This window comes from Leptonychotes weddellii, chromosome 11, assembly GCF_054177405.1.
Source record: "Leptonychotes weddellii isolate Sample4059 chromosome 11, ASM5417740v2, whole genome shotgun sequence".
NCBI lineage: Eukaryota > Metazoa > Chordata > Mammalia > Carnivora > Phocidae > Leptonychotes > Leptonychotes weddellii.
This window is the reverse complement of record NC_138379.1, coordinates 49,639,904-49,653,415: the sequence shown is the minus strand read 5'-3', so window position 1 is coordinate 49,653,415 and position 13,512 is coordinate 49,639,904. Positions and strand designations below refer to the sequence as shown.

The 13,512-nt window shown below is 35.7% G+C and overlaps 1 protein-coding gene across 10 annotated transcripts in view; it reads right to left on the bottom strand.

Moving 5' to 3' along the window:
• Window positions 1-13,512, bottom strand: part of EMSY (EMSY transcriptional repressor, BRCA2 interacting) — a 97,341-nt gene that overhangs the window by 72,052 nt on the left and 11,777 nt on the right. For 6 of the 10 annotated variants that reach the window (XM_081798870.1, XM_081798878.1, XM_081798873.1 and 3 more), the window contains 3 exons: window positions 11,294-11,469; window positions 9,510-9,662; window positions 6,629-6,888 (listed from right to left, as the gene is read on the bottom strand). In XM_081798870.1, the coding sequence (XP_081654996.1) occupies window positions 6,629-6,888; window positions 9,510-9,662; window positions 11,294-11,469 (589 nt within the window). The remainder of the gene's footprint in view (window positions 1-6,628; window positions 6,889-9,509; window positions 9,663-11,293; window positions 11,470-13,512) is intronic. The other 4 variants (XM_081798871.1, XM_081798876.1, XM_081798877.1 and 1 more) reach the window with 2 other exon arrangements.

Here is a 13,512-nt window from a genome sequence, read left to right as displayed (position 1 = left end):
GAAAAGTGTAGAAGATATAGGGAGACAAAGAATTTCAGATGAGAAAGAACAGGACAGAGCAAAGGACCTACAGTTGGAATCAGCCTGATGTATTTAAAAACAGAAAGCAAGCTGGTGTAGCAAAAGGCATACAGAGCAAGGAGGGGCTGGCAAAGTAAGGAGAGGCCAGATCATATTTATAAGCCAGAGTAAAGGATTTAAATTTTATACTAAGTGCAATAGGAAGCCATAGGAGGATTTTAAGTGGGGAAACAACAAAATTTGATTTATATTTTAAAAGATCATTCTAGCTGCTATGTGGTGAGTGGCAAGAATGGGAGCAGTGAGACTAGTAAAGAAACTATTGCAGTAGAGCAGGCAAGAAATGATAGAGGCTGCTTGGACTGGGGTGTTAGTAGTAGAAATAAAGAGAAGTGATCACATGCAGATTCTTTTAAGAGGTAGAGTCAATAGGACTTGTTGATGTAGGGAAATCGTAGGCCTAAGGAAAATAACATAATCAAGATAACTCCTAGAGCTAATATGCATTGGATAAATTTAGATCTCCCCAAAATTCTATGACATAGACACAATTATTATCCCCATTTTACAGCTGAGAACACAAAAATCATTTACAAACCTATAGTATCACAGTTTTATTCCAGGTGGGTATAATGGTGGTATGGTGATACCCAAAACAGAGCAGAATTTCTTTTTCTTCTTTCACCAAAATTACCTCTACCTATCTAGGGCAGAAAATTGTTTTGAAAAATCCAAAGAAATTAAGGGAGAAATTCTCTTTCATTTTCACATTAGTCCTAAAGAAGGCCTGATGTTAAATCAGTTGGTCAAAATTTACTGATTATGTCCGCACTCAGTACCAACATCTCAAGGATGACTATATTATCATTATTTTGACTATATCATCATTATTATATATTTGTAGTGTCATGGAAAATTATAAGATGTAACTACATATCCACTACTTTAAGCAGTTTGTTAATTATTTGACGAGTCAAGAGAGATATCTAAGTCTTGACCAGCAAACATCTATATAGAGTTGACCAGCATACTTCTAGATAGACTCGATCAGCAAATACCTATATAGCATTATCACAAAAACAATCATAAGCCATCATATAAACTGAGAAGTAGTAGATCAATATGGTAAAAAGACCAGAAGTTTAAGAGTCGAACCTGAGCTTAATTCTGCTTGGGCCACTGACAAATGGCAGGCCCCTGGACAGGTTAAAATCTCTAGACTCCAATTTTCATCTATAAAATAGGGATAATAATACCTACCTTCCAAATCACTACAAGGATTGAATGAGATGATGATGTGAAGCATCTAACATAGTGCTAGGCACATAGCAGGTGGTCAATATTTGGCAGTCAACAAACAGTAGTTATTAGATTACTACTACTATTCAGTAAAGGTGTTATAGATCAATTCAATCTGGAAATATATTTTATGTATTTTTTTGTTTCATTAAAAAATGTTATATATCTTTTATAATGTTATATATCTTTTTCCCAAATTCTGATACCCCTGAGAATCCAAAGAACTCATAGCTACTACCACAGTCAAACCAATTATAGTGATAATGGCAATTAGGTTTCACATTTGCCAATTCTGAACTCATAGTAGTAGCTTCCTGGAGCAGTATTTATAAGGACTCTGTGACACAGATAAGGATTCACCAAGGCTTGGCAGGAAAGTATGCCACAGTCAATTAACAATGTCTGTCATGGGCAAGGGAAGGGGAAGCATTCACACTTGTGTCAATTATTTCCAATATTAAAACTAGAGTATCCATGTAGGCTTCTAACATTAAGACAAAATTTCAGCAAAATAAATCTAGAAGTCTTTAAGAGCATGTTTTAGGCTATAGATACAAATGATAAGATTTCAGTCTGCATGTTGATTTCTGATCTGAAAAGGGGTTATCCAAAATTAGAGATCCACCTTAAAGAAAATTTACTTGTACTTTAAAGTTACGAATTACAACAGGGGAAATAAAGGTATTTTGAAACCAAGTGAACCAAACAGTGTTTATTCAGGCCATAATTCAAATTACTGACCTTCTAGCACTCACAAAAACTCCTTAAGAGTGCTGGGACTTGCACCCTAAGGATAAAATGAAAAATATCAATCAAGCACGTGAAAGCATAAAGCTGTATTTTGTTGCTTTGTTCATATAAGTGCTGTACCAATGTTATACTTAAAATGAAGGCACCACATTAACATAGGTGGAAATTTGTCTACCCTGAAAATATATGACCTATTTGAATTTGAATCAAGTCCACAAATTCATAAATAATTATACTTAATGTAAAAGTCATTTACCTAAAATAATTCCTAAGTTGACTTACATAGGATTTGTGAGAAATCCAAGGTGAATGCAATAAGGAAAACACCCTTCCAGAGATTTCAAAGAAGTCCAATAACCCAGCAGAAGGAAAACAAAAAACAAACAAAAAATCCCAAAGAATATCTATTAGTGCTACCATACTCAGCTTGTCCAAGAAGTAACAAAACCAATGGCATTGGGTACACATGAAATAAAGGAGTATAGTTTTGCCTCTGGAACATAGTAGATACTCAGTAAATATTTGTGGAATGAATGAGTCTTATTTCTAATTTAATTTGTTTTAAATGTTAATTTTTTCTGTACAGTAGGACAAATCTAAGGTTCTGAGCTTGGAATCTCCTGGTGTGGTTCATATGACCTTGGAGACAAATATGCCCTCTTATAAGCATCATATGTCTGACAACCTCGACTATCCATTCTCACTTGGCAAATCCGAAGAAAAAACAAAAATAAAGATACGATAAAGTCATTGAATCAAAACAAAACAAAAAATGCCAACTTCACTTACAGGTGAACCTTCCATCTTTTACAGGTATTTTTATACATGTATACCAAAGAAGATTCTAAAGTTAATAATGTTAGGTGACATTTACTAAGCATTCATCATATGCACTATGTTAAGTACTCTCCATGAATCATCTCATGTAATTATCCTGATAACTCTGGGAAGTAAGTACTATGATCTTTGTTTTATAAGGAAACTGAGGCTCAAGAGAAGTGACAGAGTCAGAACAGGAATCAGATCTATTCATTTTTTTCATTCATTCATTCAACAAACATTAATTAACACCTTCTATGTGTCATGAACTATTCTAAATACTAGGGAATACAGTGATGAATAAGATAAAGTCTTTACCCTCAGCAACATATATACTCTATGGGAGAAATAGGAAATGAATAAATATATAATATGATGTTAACCAGTTATAAGTATAATAAATAAAAATAAAACGAGTAAGGGAAGAGAAAGACATGGATGGGAGATGGGTGCTCTTTCAGCTATAACTTTGCTACACTATTTCTCAAATACCAAATTAAAAGAGTAGATGAGAAGGGGGAAGACAGAAGAATTACAGATAAATAAGTCCCAGCAAAAAAAAAAGGCAGTAAAAAATGACAGTAAGTAGACTTAAAAACTCATAGAGTATAGCAGGCTGGTAACACTTAATATAGGGCTAGTCTAGAAAGCAATAACGATATCATAATATTATATGACAAGTGATATTCAGAAGGGTTACCTTGGAGTCATCAAGTACAGATGCAAAAATCATGTTCAGTGTAACATTTAAAAAGTCATCAAAAATAGTTAATTTCTATATATTAAGGAGTAAGCTTCAGTTAACTGATGAATTCATTTTGGCAGAGCTCATTCTCAACAGTGCAAATAAATAAAACACTGTCTTACATAAAATACCAGCAAGGAAAGGGAGCTAACATTTTTTTGAGTATATACCTATTGTTGTATTTTAAAATACCCAGTCTCATTTAATCCTCACAGTAACTTTTTAAGATTCGCATTATTCTCATCTCACTGATGGGAAAACAGATTTAGAGAGACTAATTTATCTCAGGTCATACTGGAAGAGCCAGGGTTCCAACCCAGGCCTCTTTGACTACAAATATTCTTGCTTGATTTTAACACGATACCATAATGCTTCATCCTAAAACTGAAAATAGAATTATATTCCACAGATCAGCTCATTATCACTTACGATTTACTAAGAAAATAATTTCTCATGTATTATGTAATGACATCTTTCCAGGAAACTCAAGGAGGTTCTTTAAATGAACGTTATTGTGTATCTGAGGGTTCAAAAGTGGGAAAGATCACCGGCTAAAGATAAGAAGGTACCTCCAATCCTTCCCCCAAATCCCTCTAAAATGGCATGAAGGGATTTTTTTTTAAAGGGGAAGAGGCATGTAAACTCCTAAGGTCAAAATGAAAAGAAGGTAACAGCTGTAAAGTTTTGTAAACTAGAAAACAGATAAGTAGTAATCAATCAAGCATAGCCTCGAAAGTGGAAACCAGAGAACCCGAGAAAGACTCAGGAATTGAGAGCTCGAGATATGTCTTAAGTGGGAGTAAAGGTGGCACTAGAGAGAGGAAAATTAGTTGAAAATCTATTTAAGCAGTATTTATATCTACAGCTATCCTCCCCCACCCTAAAGGAAGACTAGGAATTTATTCTCTTGAGGGAGAGGTTGAATCCAAGGAAATTTGCTAATACTGGGCCGAGGGAGCTGAGTGCTGTGCTACAGAGGGGTTAAGTGAAGTATATACTGAATGGTGAGACTATCCAGCCTGTTCCCTCCATTTATTCCCCAAATACTGGCAGACTGGCTAACTACTCTAAGCAGGAGACTGGAAAATTCTTCTCTGAGGAAATCTGACCAGTCCATGATAAAGCCCTAATGAGAGTGATAACTGATAGAGATAAAGGGGTAGTGGGTTTTTCTCAACGAAACAGCCCAGCTAGGTCAACCTACAATGAAAGTCACCAGCCAACATGCCCCACTCTACACATACAGCTTTCTGTCAGCTTTTAGTGCCCATAATCAAATATAAGCAGACAGCCAGCCAGCATTCAAGAAAACTAAAATGAAACAGATCAAAACAAATAGATAAAAGGAACTTACAGGTAGGAGAGAAAACATGAAAGAATAAAACATCAAAAAAAGTCATGAATATCATCAGAATATAGTGATTTTATGAAAGAACAGGATGCTGGTTTTTTTTTTTTTAAAAAAGGGAACTTTCAGAGATCAAGGAAGAATTACCAGAAATTTAAAGTATGATAGCAAAAATGACAAATCCAGAAAAGTAGTGAAGGATAACATGAAAGGATAGAGAAAATAATACTTACAGAGCATTTACTATGTGCTAGGCCCTATTCTAACAGTTTTATATTTATTATCTCATTTATTTATACCCCAAAACCTTATAGATTGTTTTCCATTTTTCAAATGAGAAAACTTAATTCCAGAATTTAGGTTCCCCAAAGTCACAAAACTAATAAGTTGCAAAAACTGAGATTCAAATTCAGAAGTCTAGTTCCAAAAACCCAGGCTTTTAACCACTGTATTACAGTAGAAAGAAAAAGCAAACAAATGGAAAATGGGAGTGAGAAAAGACAAGCAAAAGGTTCAATCCAGGCAGTTCAACATCCTAAATAGTTGATCCAAAAAGAGAGAACAGAGAAAAATCTAGAAAATAATTCAAGAAATTTCCTAGAACTGAAGGACATGAGTGTCTAGAGTGAAAGGGACCACTGAGTGTGTACCAATGGATAAAATAAAGACCCACACCAAGAAAAATTACCTTGAAATTTCAGAACTCTGAAAGTTACCAAGAGTTTTCAAAGAGAAAAGGAGGAAATTAAAATGGCATTGGGCTTCTCAAAAGCAATACTGAAGGCAACAGCCAATGGAGCAATATCTTCAAAATTCTCAGGGAAAATTACATCCAACCTAAAAAATACTTTACCTAAACCATCAAGAAAGTGGGAGAGTAAAATAAAGGCATTTTCAGTCCACTACACAAGGTATCAAAAAATTCACCTTCCATCCACACCTACATCAAGAAGCTACCAGAGGATGTTCCAGCAAATGAGTAAATAAATGAAAGAGGAATACCAGCATGCTAGTGAAGGGAGACCCCAGAAATACAGGTGTGCAACAAGCCTAGGGTGCCAACAGCATCCATATTAGTGTGGAAAGTTAGAGGGTTCTAATAACATACAACTGACAGAATATTGTTGATTTGAACATACTGAGAAAAGTTTAGGAAAGAACTAATGATAGCATACAAAGAATAAAAAAAGAAGGCAACAGTAATTATTCACTTAATCATATCCTTCCTGTCTTCTATAAAACACCCACTTCTGACAACTTTGTTACTCTGGCAAAGTAAAAACTGAGTTCCTAAAGGTAAAGTTATCCATATATAGGTCAAAAAAAATTTTATATTTTAGTTTTTTCCCAAATGGCATTACAATAATAAAATAGAACAAAAGTCTTAGAAGTATGAGATCTGCTGGCTGCGTGACATTAGGCAAGTCATTTGGCATCTCTGAGCCTCATCTACAAAAAGTGAATTAATAATACCTATCCCAAGGGTGATAGGTATTATTCTGTGCAGAATTAAAGTAAGAGACCTGATCATTCCCAGCATAATGCCAAGCACATAGTAAGCACTCAGTGCATGTTTGTTAAATCTGAATCATATTGACTGAAAGAAATGGAAACAGCAATCAGCAGAGACTCCCTCCTTCACATACCTTTTGTGTTGTTGTGTTTGTCGTCTGTGTTGATGGTTTGGTGAAGGTTATTTTCACAGGAGACATGTGGGGTGGTAAGGAGTTGGCAATGCTCTGCATGATGTTGCTCATCTTGGGACTGCCACTCACAGGCACAGTGATCGTCTTTGAGACCGGAACAACAGCCTTTGGAACTTCCTTTAGGACAACAGGGGAGGAGCTAGAAGAATTTGTTCGCCTTCGTTTTCTGGGTTTTTCATCTTCATCTGAACAGCTAACACCTGAAAGGCAATGACAGTTTTGTTGTATTTATCACAATCTAACCCTGCATTTTATACTTCATTTTAAATCTTTGTGTCATCAGCCATCCTTGACCTCTCCCTTTGCCTCATGCCCAATCAAACAGTAAGTCCTATCAATCCTCCCTCAGAAGTTTTCTCTGAATGCCTTTCCTCCCTTCTTTAACCCTGTGGCTATGTCAGGCCTTCTTATCTCCTGCCTGTATTTTAGCAACCTCCTAAAAGATGTCCATGCTTCGAATCACTCCACTTCTACCCTCCATCCTACTGCCAGTTACAGAATCTCATACCTAATTATGTCAATGCCTTGTCTTAAATCCTTAAGTAGTTTTTATCTCCCTACAAGATGAGGCACTTAAATCATTACTACATCATTCAAGGTTCTACAGCTTTCCAAGAACACAATACAGCTGACCTTCAAACACAAGTTTGAACTGCACAGGTCCACTAATATGTGTATTTTTTTGGATAAATACAGTATATTACTATAAATGTTTCTCTTTCCTCTTATGATTTTCTTAGTAACATTTTCTTTTTTCTAGCTTACTTTATTGAATGAATACAGTATATAATACATATACAAAATATGTGTTAGTCATCTGCTTATGTTATCAGCAAGACTTCTGGTCCACTATAGACTATTAGTATTTAAGTTTTTGGGGAGTCAAGGTATATGCAGATTTGACTGCACAAGGAGTCAGCAACCCTAAGCCCCACATTGCTCAAGGGTCAACTATACCCTACTCTACCCAAACCTGTGCACCCTTATAATCCCAGTACACTGAAGTGCTCACGATTCCCCAAAGCCACCTTAACATATTCTATACAACCAGAGTCTCCAAACACTATTGTTCTTTGGGGAATACTACCTACCAACAATGAACTCTTCATCATCCTGCAAACCATCTCCTCAGTGACACTCTCCTTAGTCCTCTAAGCAAAACTAATCCACATCTCTGAGCTTAAGCACTTTGTATATTCTCTTCTTTATCACTCACCCCATGGCAATGTGGCTGCTGGTCTGCACATCTGCCATTATTAAGGGGCTCCCAGAGGGCGATGACTAAGACTTATTGGTTTGTTTCCCCAGTACAGTGCCTTGCACATATGAAGCTAGATTAATGAATGATTATATCTCAAACTAATGTTGCCTGTGTGACTTCTGAGAATAAAGCAATAAACTTCCTATTATTTTAAACTACATTTTATGTTTAAAGGTTTCCTCGGGTTTGGGATTCACTTTCAGTGTTTTAAAAAATTATCAAAAAAAAAAAAAAAGGGGCGCCTGAGTGGCTCAGATGGTTGAGCGTCTGCCTTCGGCTCGGGTCATGATCCCGGGGTCCTGGGATCAAGCCCCGCATCGGGCTCCCTGCTTGGCGGGCAGCCTGCTTCTCCCTCACCCTCCTACTGTTCCCCCAGCTTGTGCTCTCTTGCTCTGTCAAATAAATAAATAAAATCTTAAAAAAAAAAAAAAGATCGCGGGGCACCTGACTGGCTCAGATGGAACACACGACTCTCAATCTTAGGGTCGTGAGTTCAAGCCCCATGTTGGGTGTTGAGATTACTAAAAGAAAAAAAAAAGAATTTAAAAAAATAGATCTCTTACAGTCACCTTGGCTAAATCTACAGAAATCACTTGATCTTAGCCAAAAGGCCGAGAAGTGATTAAATCTACAGGAATCAGATATAAACTTAATAGTTCCAGATTCTTAGTTTTTTCTTTATGAACTAAAGCCTCAACTATTTTTGTAGACTTTTTTTTTAAATCAAGTGAGAAACATAAATCCTTCCAACATTCATAGGAAATCTCTACAAAGCAGACAAAAAAAAAGTATACAGCATGACTCGTGGAATTAATAAACTATAACTCCTTATACCACCTTCAGTTTTTAGACTTTAATTTAAATAAGGCTGACAATGACCTAAAATCATTCCTAAAACAGCAAACTCTACCTCTAAAAGTTACAAAGAAATCAAGTTTATAACTATATTGAGAAAAATGAAAATCAAGTACTAATAATCTCCAGCTGATAACAAAAGCAAAACAATATTGACATAACAGACACTAATACCAAAAAATGACCTGGACATTAAACTGTTTCACAGGATAGAATCAAGGGGCTAAAAACTGCAAATAAACTTCAAAAGCTTATAGTCAACTAGAAATATAAAAGATGGACTCTCTAGATACATCACTGAAAGTAACAGCTGGATGATATACTATATAAATAATTTTTTAAAAAACATTAAAAATTACACTTACAGGAGTAAACACTGCATAAATCACATAAGCACATTTCTTCAGTTTCCGTTCACATTTCTAGTCCATGACAATCAAAACAAGTGAATACTTGGAAGATAGCACTGTTCAAGGCAGATTTCCCACAGAGAACAAAAAAGAAGTAATTTCTCAACCCCCAGAACTGATTAAAAAGCAATATATACCTAGTCACGTGTAAAGAAAGGAATTTACAACCTTCAAAAACTAACCACTGCTAATAGCCAGTGGACCGATGATTTAATCCAGGAAGGCAGATCTAATCAGAGCCTATGTTGCAGCATTTAGCCAAGATGGCCCTGATAACACTGAGAATATCACTTACTTTTGACATAAACAGTACTTCCACTTGGCAAGACAACTACATTGGAGGCAGGACTGGCAGGTCTTGGAGACTTAACCGTCGCTATGCTGCCACTTGGAACAGGGGTAGAGGTTGGGGTTGACGTGGTACTTGTGTAGGAATAGCAAACCACTACTGAAGGAACGATAAAAAAGTTTGCTGTTAACTTTCACCAAAACTGTCCACGCATATACATAAAAATAATTTTTTTACTGCAGGCCAATTTTAACATTTTCATGTGATCAGAAGTTATAGGCCATTACTAGGTCCATTAAGTTAAAAGGTATTAATAACCCTTCCAGAAAATCATCACTTCACTGGGTTTTCCTCAAGTATTTAACAGCTGGTCTACAGGTGACATTGCCAATGGAGAAGAGCACAATTACAAAGAAATCCAGTTTAAAACTATACGAAGAAAAATAAAAATAATTTTTCATTCATGGCAGGAGTTAGACAAAAGGCACGTACTTGTATTCCCTTTTAATACTGATAGCAGCACCAATGATGGAGTGATGCATAATTTTTCCCTAACCATGGCAATTTCCAACTTGGCTACTGGGGGGGGAACCACAGCAAGGTTACTTTATTATAAAACAACTTACTAGTCACTTGCCATCCAAGCAGTGCAACAATAACTCAACTAAAGTAATGACAACATTATATGTCAATTTCTTGAATAACAACAAGAAGCAAGAATAGTTCATAATGCACCATTTACTGAGTACCATGCACTATGCTAAATGCTTTCCATATATTAGCACTAACTCTCACAGCACCACATCCTCCTTTTAAAGATGAGGAACCTAGGGTTCACAGAAGCTAAGAGTTGCTGGAGGTCACATAGCTAGGAAATGGCTAACTAGGACTCAAACACAGATTTGACTATTGGCAATCCCATATTCTTTTCCCTCTACCAGACAGTTGGTGGACAGAAAAGGTAAAAGTGGGAAGAGAAGAAAGATACCTCTCCTACAACAAAGAAAACAGGAACTGAGTGGAGGCCAAATTTGTACATTGGTACCTGTCTCTCTCTAAATATAGCTTCCTTCAGCCTAAAACAGAGCCTGGCATGCATGAAGAGTGTCTCATTCTGCTCCACGACCCACTGATAATCAAGAAATGACAATTCCCCAAAGTAATCTGACAACTTCATTATTTTCAGGGTTATTTTCAAGCAACACCAAACTAAGCTACTAGAATCAATCCAAATATGCACTCTCAAATTTAACATTACTCTTGGCAGCCTCAAGAGAATTCAAGAATTTTTAAAGCACGTGTCAATTACTAGATTAAATAACAGTAAGAAAGCCTTCTCTTCTGCCAGGTAATCCCTAATGGATTCAGAACACTGACTAGAACAGAGAAGCACCATATACATAGATTCCAGAAGATAAAACAGAGTTTTATTGTCTAATCAGTTAGGCATCTTTCTCCAGCAGGTAAATGACTTCCATCATTTATTTTCCATGTCACCCATTAAGGCCTTTTATCCACTTCTAACAAGATACACTGATAGCAAAAATTCACTCCAAGAAGGCTTTTTCCAATTTTGTGATTAACAGAACTCACACTTTGAAAAGGGAGATTTGGTTTCGGCTGAGACTAAAAACATGGCAGTTTCTAGTTTCAAAATAAGAGTTGCTCACTGTGTTTTGTAACCTTCATACACTGGGATTAAAACAGATGAAACAGATGAAAACAGGACACCTTTCCTTGAAGAATCTGAGAAAAGTCGTCTCTACACACAGAAGTAGTTTTCTACTCACCTTCCTTGCTTCCTGTTTCTGCAGGCACTGGAAGAGATGCATTGTGCTGGATAGCTGCATTGGCAACAGCGTTAGCTGTTACAGTGAAGGCAGTTTGGGGAACCAACCGGGGCATCAGTGGAACCAAGCGACGACCCTCAATGGACCATTCTGAAGAGCTATTAGGTCCAGACATACTAAACAAAAAAGAAAATGCTGCTACAAGGGTTCTCAATCACTAAAAATGAGTCAACTATTTTCTCAAACAAATATAACTTTTTAAATTATAAAAAGTATCCTGAGTGAATAGGAGAGGCTTTATTTTAAGCAAGCAAAATGAAAATTATGAGTAATTATCAGAATTTAAGGGATTTCACACACACTTAAGTTCTTACACATTTTATTCTATAATATAAATCTTATAATTAACACAACTGAAACTATGAAAAATTTTCCTATGCCTTCTAAATATTGACATTATTTTCATTAGTTTAAATCTGGCATTGCTAATGAAAACTAGTACATCTACTAACTTTTAGAACTTAATTTTGTAATTCAACTAAAAAGGTAAAAAGTACTCGTAATTTTTAAATTAGATTTTCTTTAATAATTGAGGATAGAATTCACTGAACCTTTGCAAAAATGATCTAACTGCCTGCATGGCCAGAGGTTCTAAGGCTTTCAAACAAGGGAAACTGAGGCAGTAAACGAGGGAGACTAAGTATGGAGGGAGAGAAGTGGGCTGTATATATCACTGCATGTGTCATTGATGATGTGTTACATTAGTATCCTTCCTGTTAAAAAATAGACTAGGTCTGAGGTCACTGGAAGAAACCTGCCACTACTACTTTAATTTTACTTATATCACTCTTCATTCTAAGAAATATTTGAGGCCATGGAACTATCCCCCTAAGCAGACACTATTCTGTTTCTCTATCTAAACCTGAGTAAATATCCCAGGAATCCCACTGAAATATGGTTGAAATATGAAAAGACAATTTTGTCACTTCTCTTGATTTGGCTCCACAAAAGGCAGTTACATCACTTCTCCTGATGATTAGTGTCAAGGTTTAAAATTTACCCAGAATCAATTAATCAACCTTTTTACTAAATCAGAAATATTTCTGCACCTTTTCCAAACTGAAGATTCTATAAGCAAATCTAGGGCTTAAGACTCGAAATGTCCACTGATTCTTCATATTTAGATAGCGTACACAAAAGCCCTTGTTAGTGCATAATGGAATAATGATGATGATGATGATGGTGATGGTAGTTAACATCAACTAAACACTTTTTCTACGTCCGGCACTGTTTTAAACATTTTCTATGTATTAACTCATAATTCTCTCAATAATCCTATGAAATTGGTAATATTATTATCTCCATTTTGTGCATAGAGAAACTGAGTCACTGAGAGGTTAAATAACTTCCCTAAGGTCACACAGCCACTAAATGTTTCTTTCAACAAGCATACATCATACTACTGACATGTGCCACACCACAAGTAGAAAGTATAAAACTTTTCAAAAGGGTTTTATGTCTAATATTTGCCTTTGATTTATACTAATTGGGCACCGTTGTCTAATTACGACCAACTTTCACTGAATGGAACAAATAAATTACTTTACAACTTGAGAAGGATTTACATTCAGTTCAGAAAGGAATTTCTAGGAGCTGATGAATCTAGTTGGGTTACTATGAGAAATTTGCAAACTGTTTAACCAGTCCTACCTAAAACAAGGGAAAGAAGAGTTCCTAAAACCCCAATTAACTTCATAAATTTGTTATCACATCATCTCCAATTTGACACTAGTTCTGAAACAGAGAATGGTATAAACAAGAAAAGAGAAACAGAAGTGTGCTACGGCTAATTGTCAAAGGAAAAAGTTCTAAAAAGCTATTTAGCGTTTTCTTGGCTTACTCCTACTTTGCTATCATTTTATTAGAACATCACTAGTATATTTGCTAGGTGATTGTTTACACACAAATAAAGTGATGTCTACACTTACCTGGTGCATTGTTTAAATGGTGGCAGAAATTATGGAAGATCAATAATTTAAAACACATGAATATTTGCTATTGAAAAGACAGAATTTGCAGTGCAAAAGATACAACTGCAACTTTTAAAAAGATCTGTAAATCTTCCAAATTTCTACTCATGCAAACATGCTCAAACTTTTTTTAAGTGAGTGAAAAATTATGTTAGAATTAGATCAAAAATTCCTATTTGCTTAGTAATG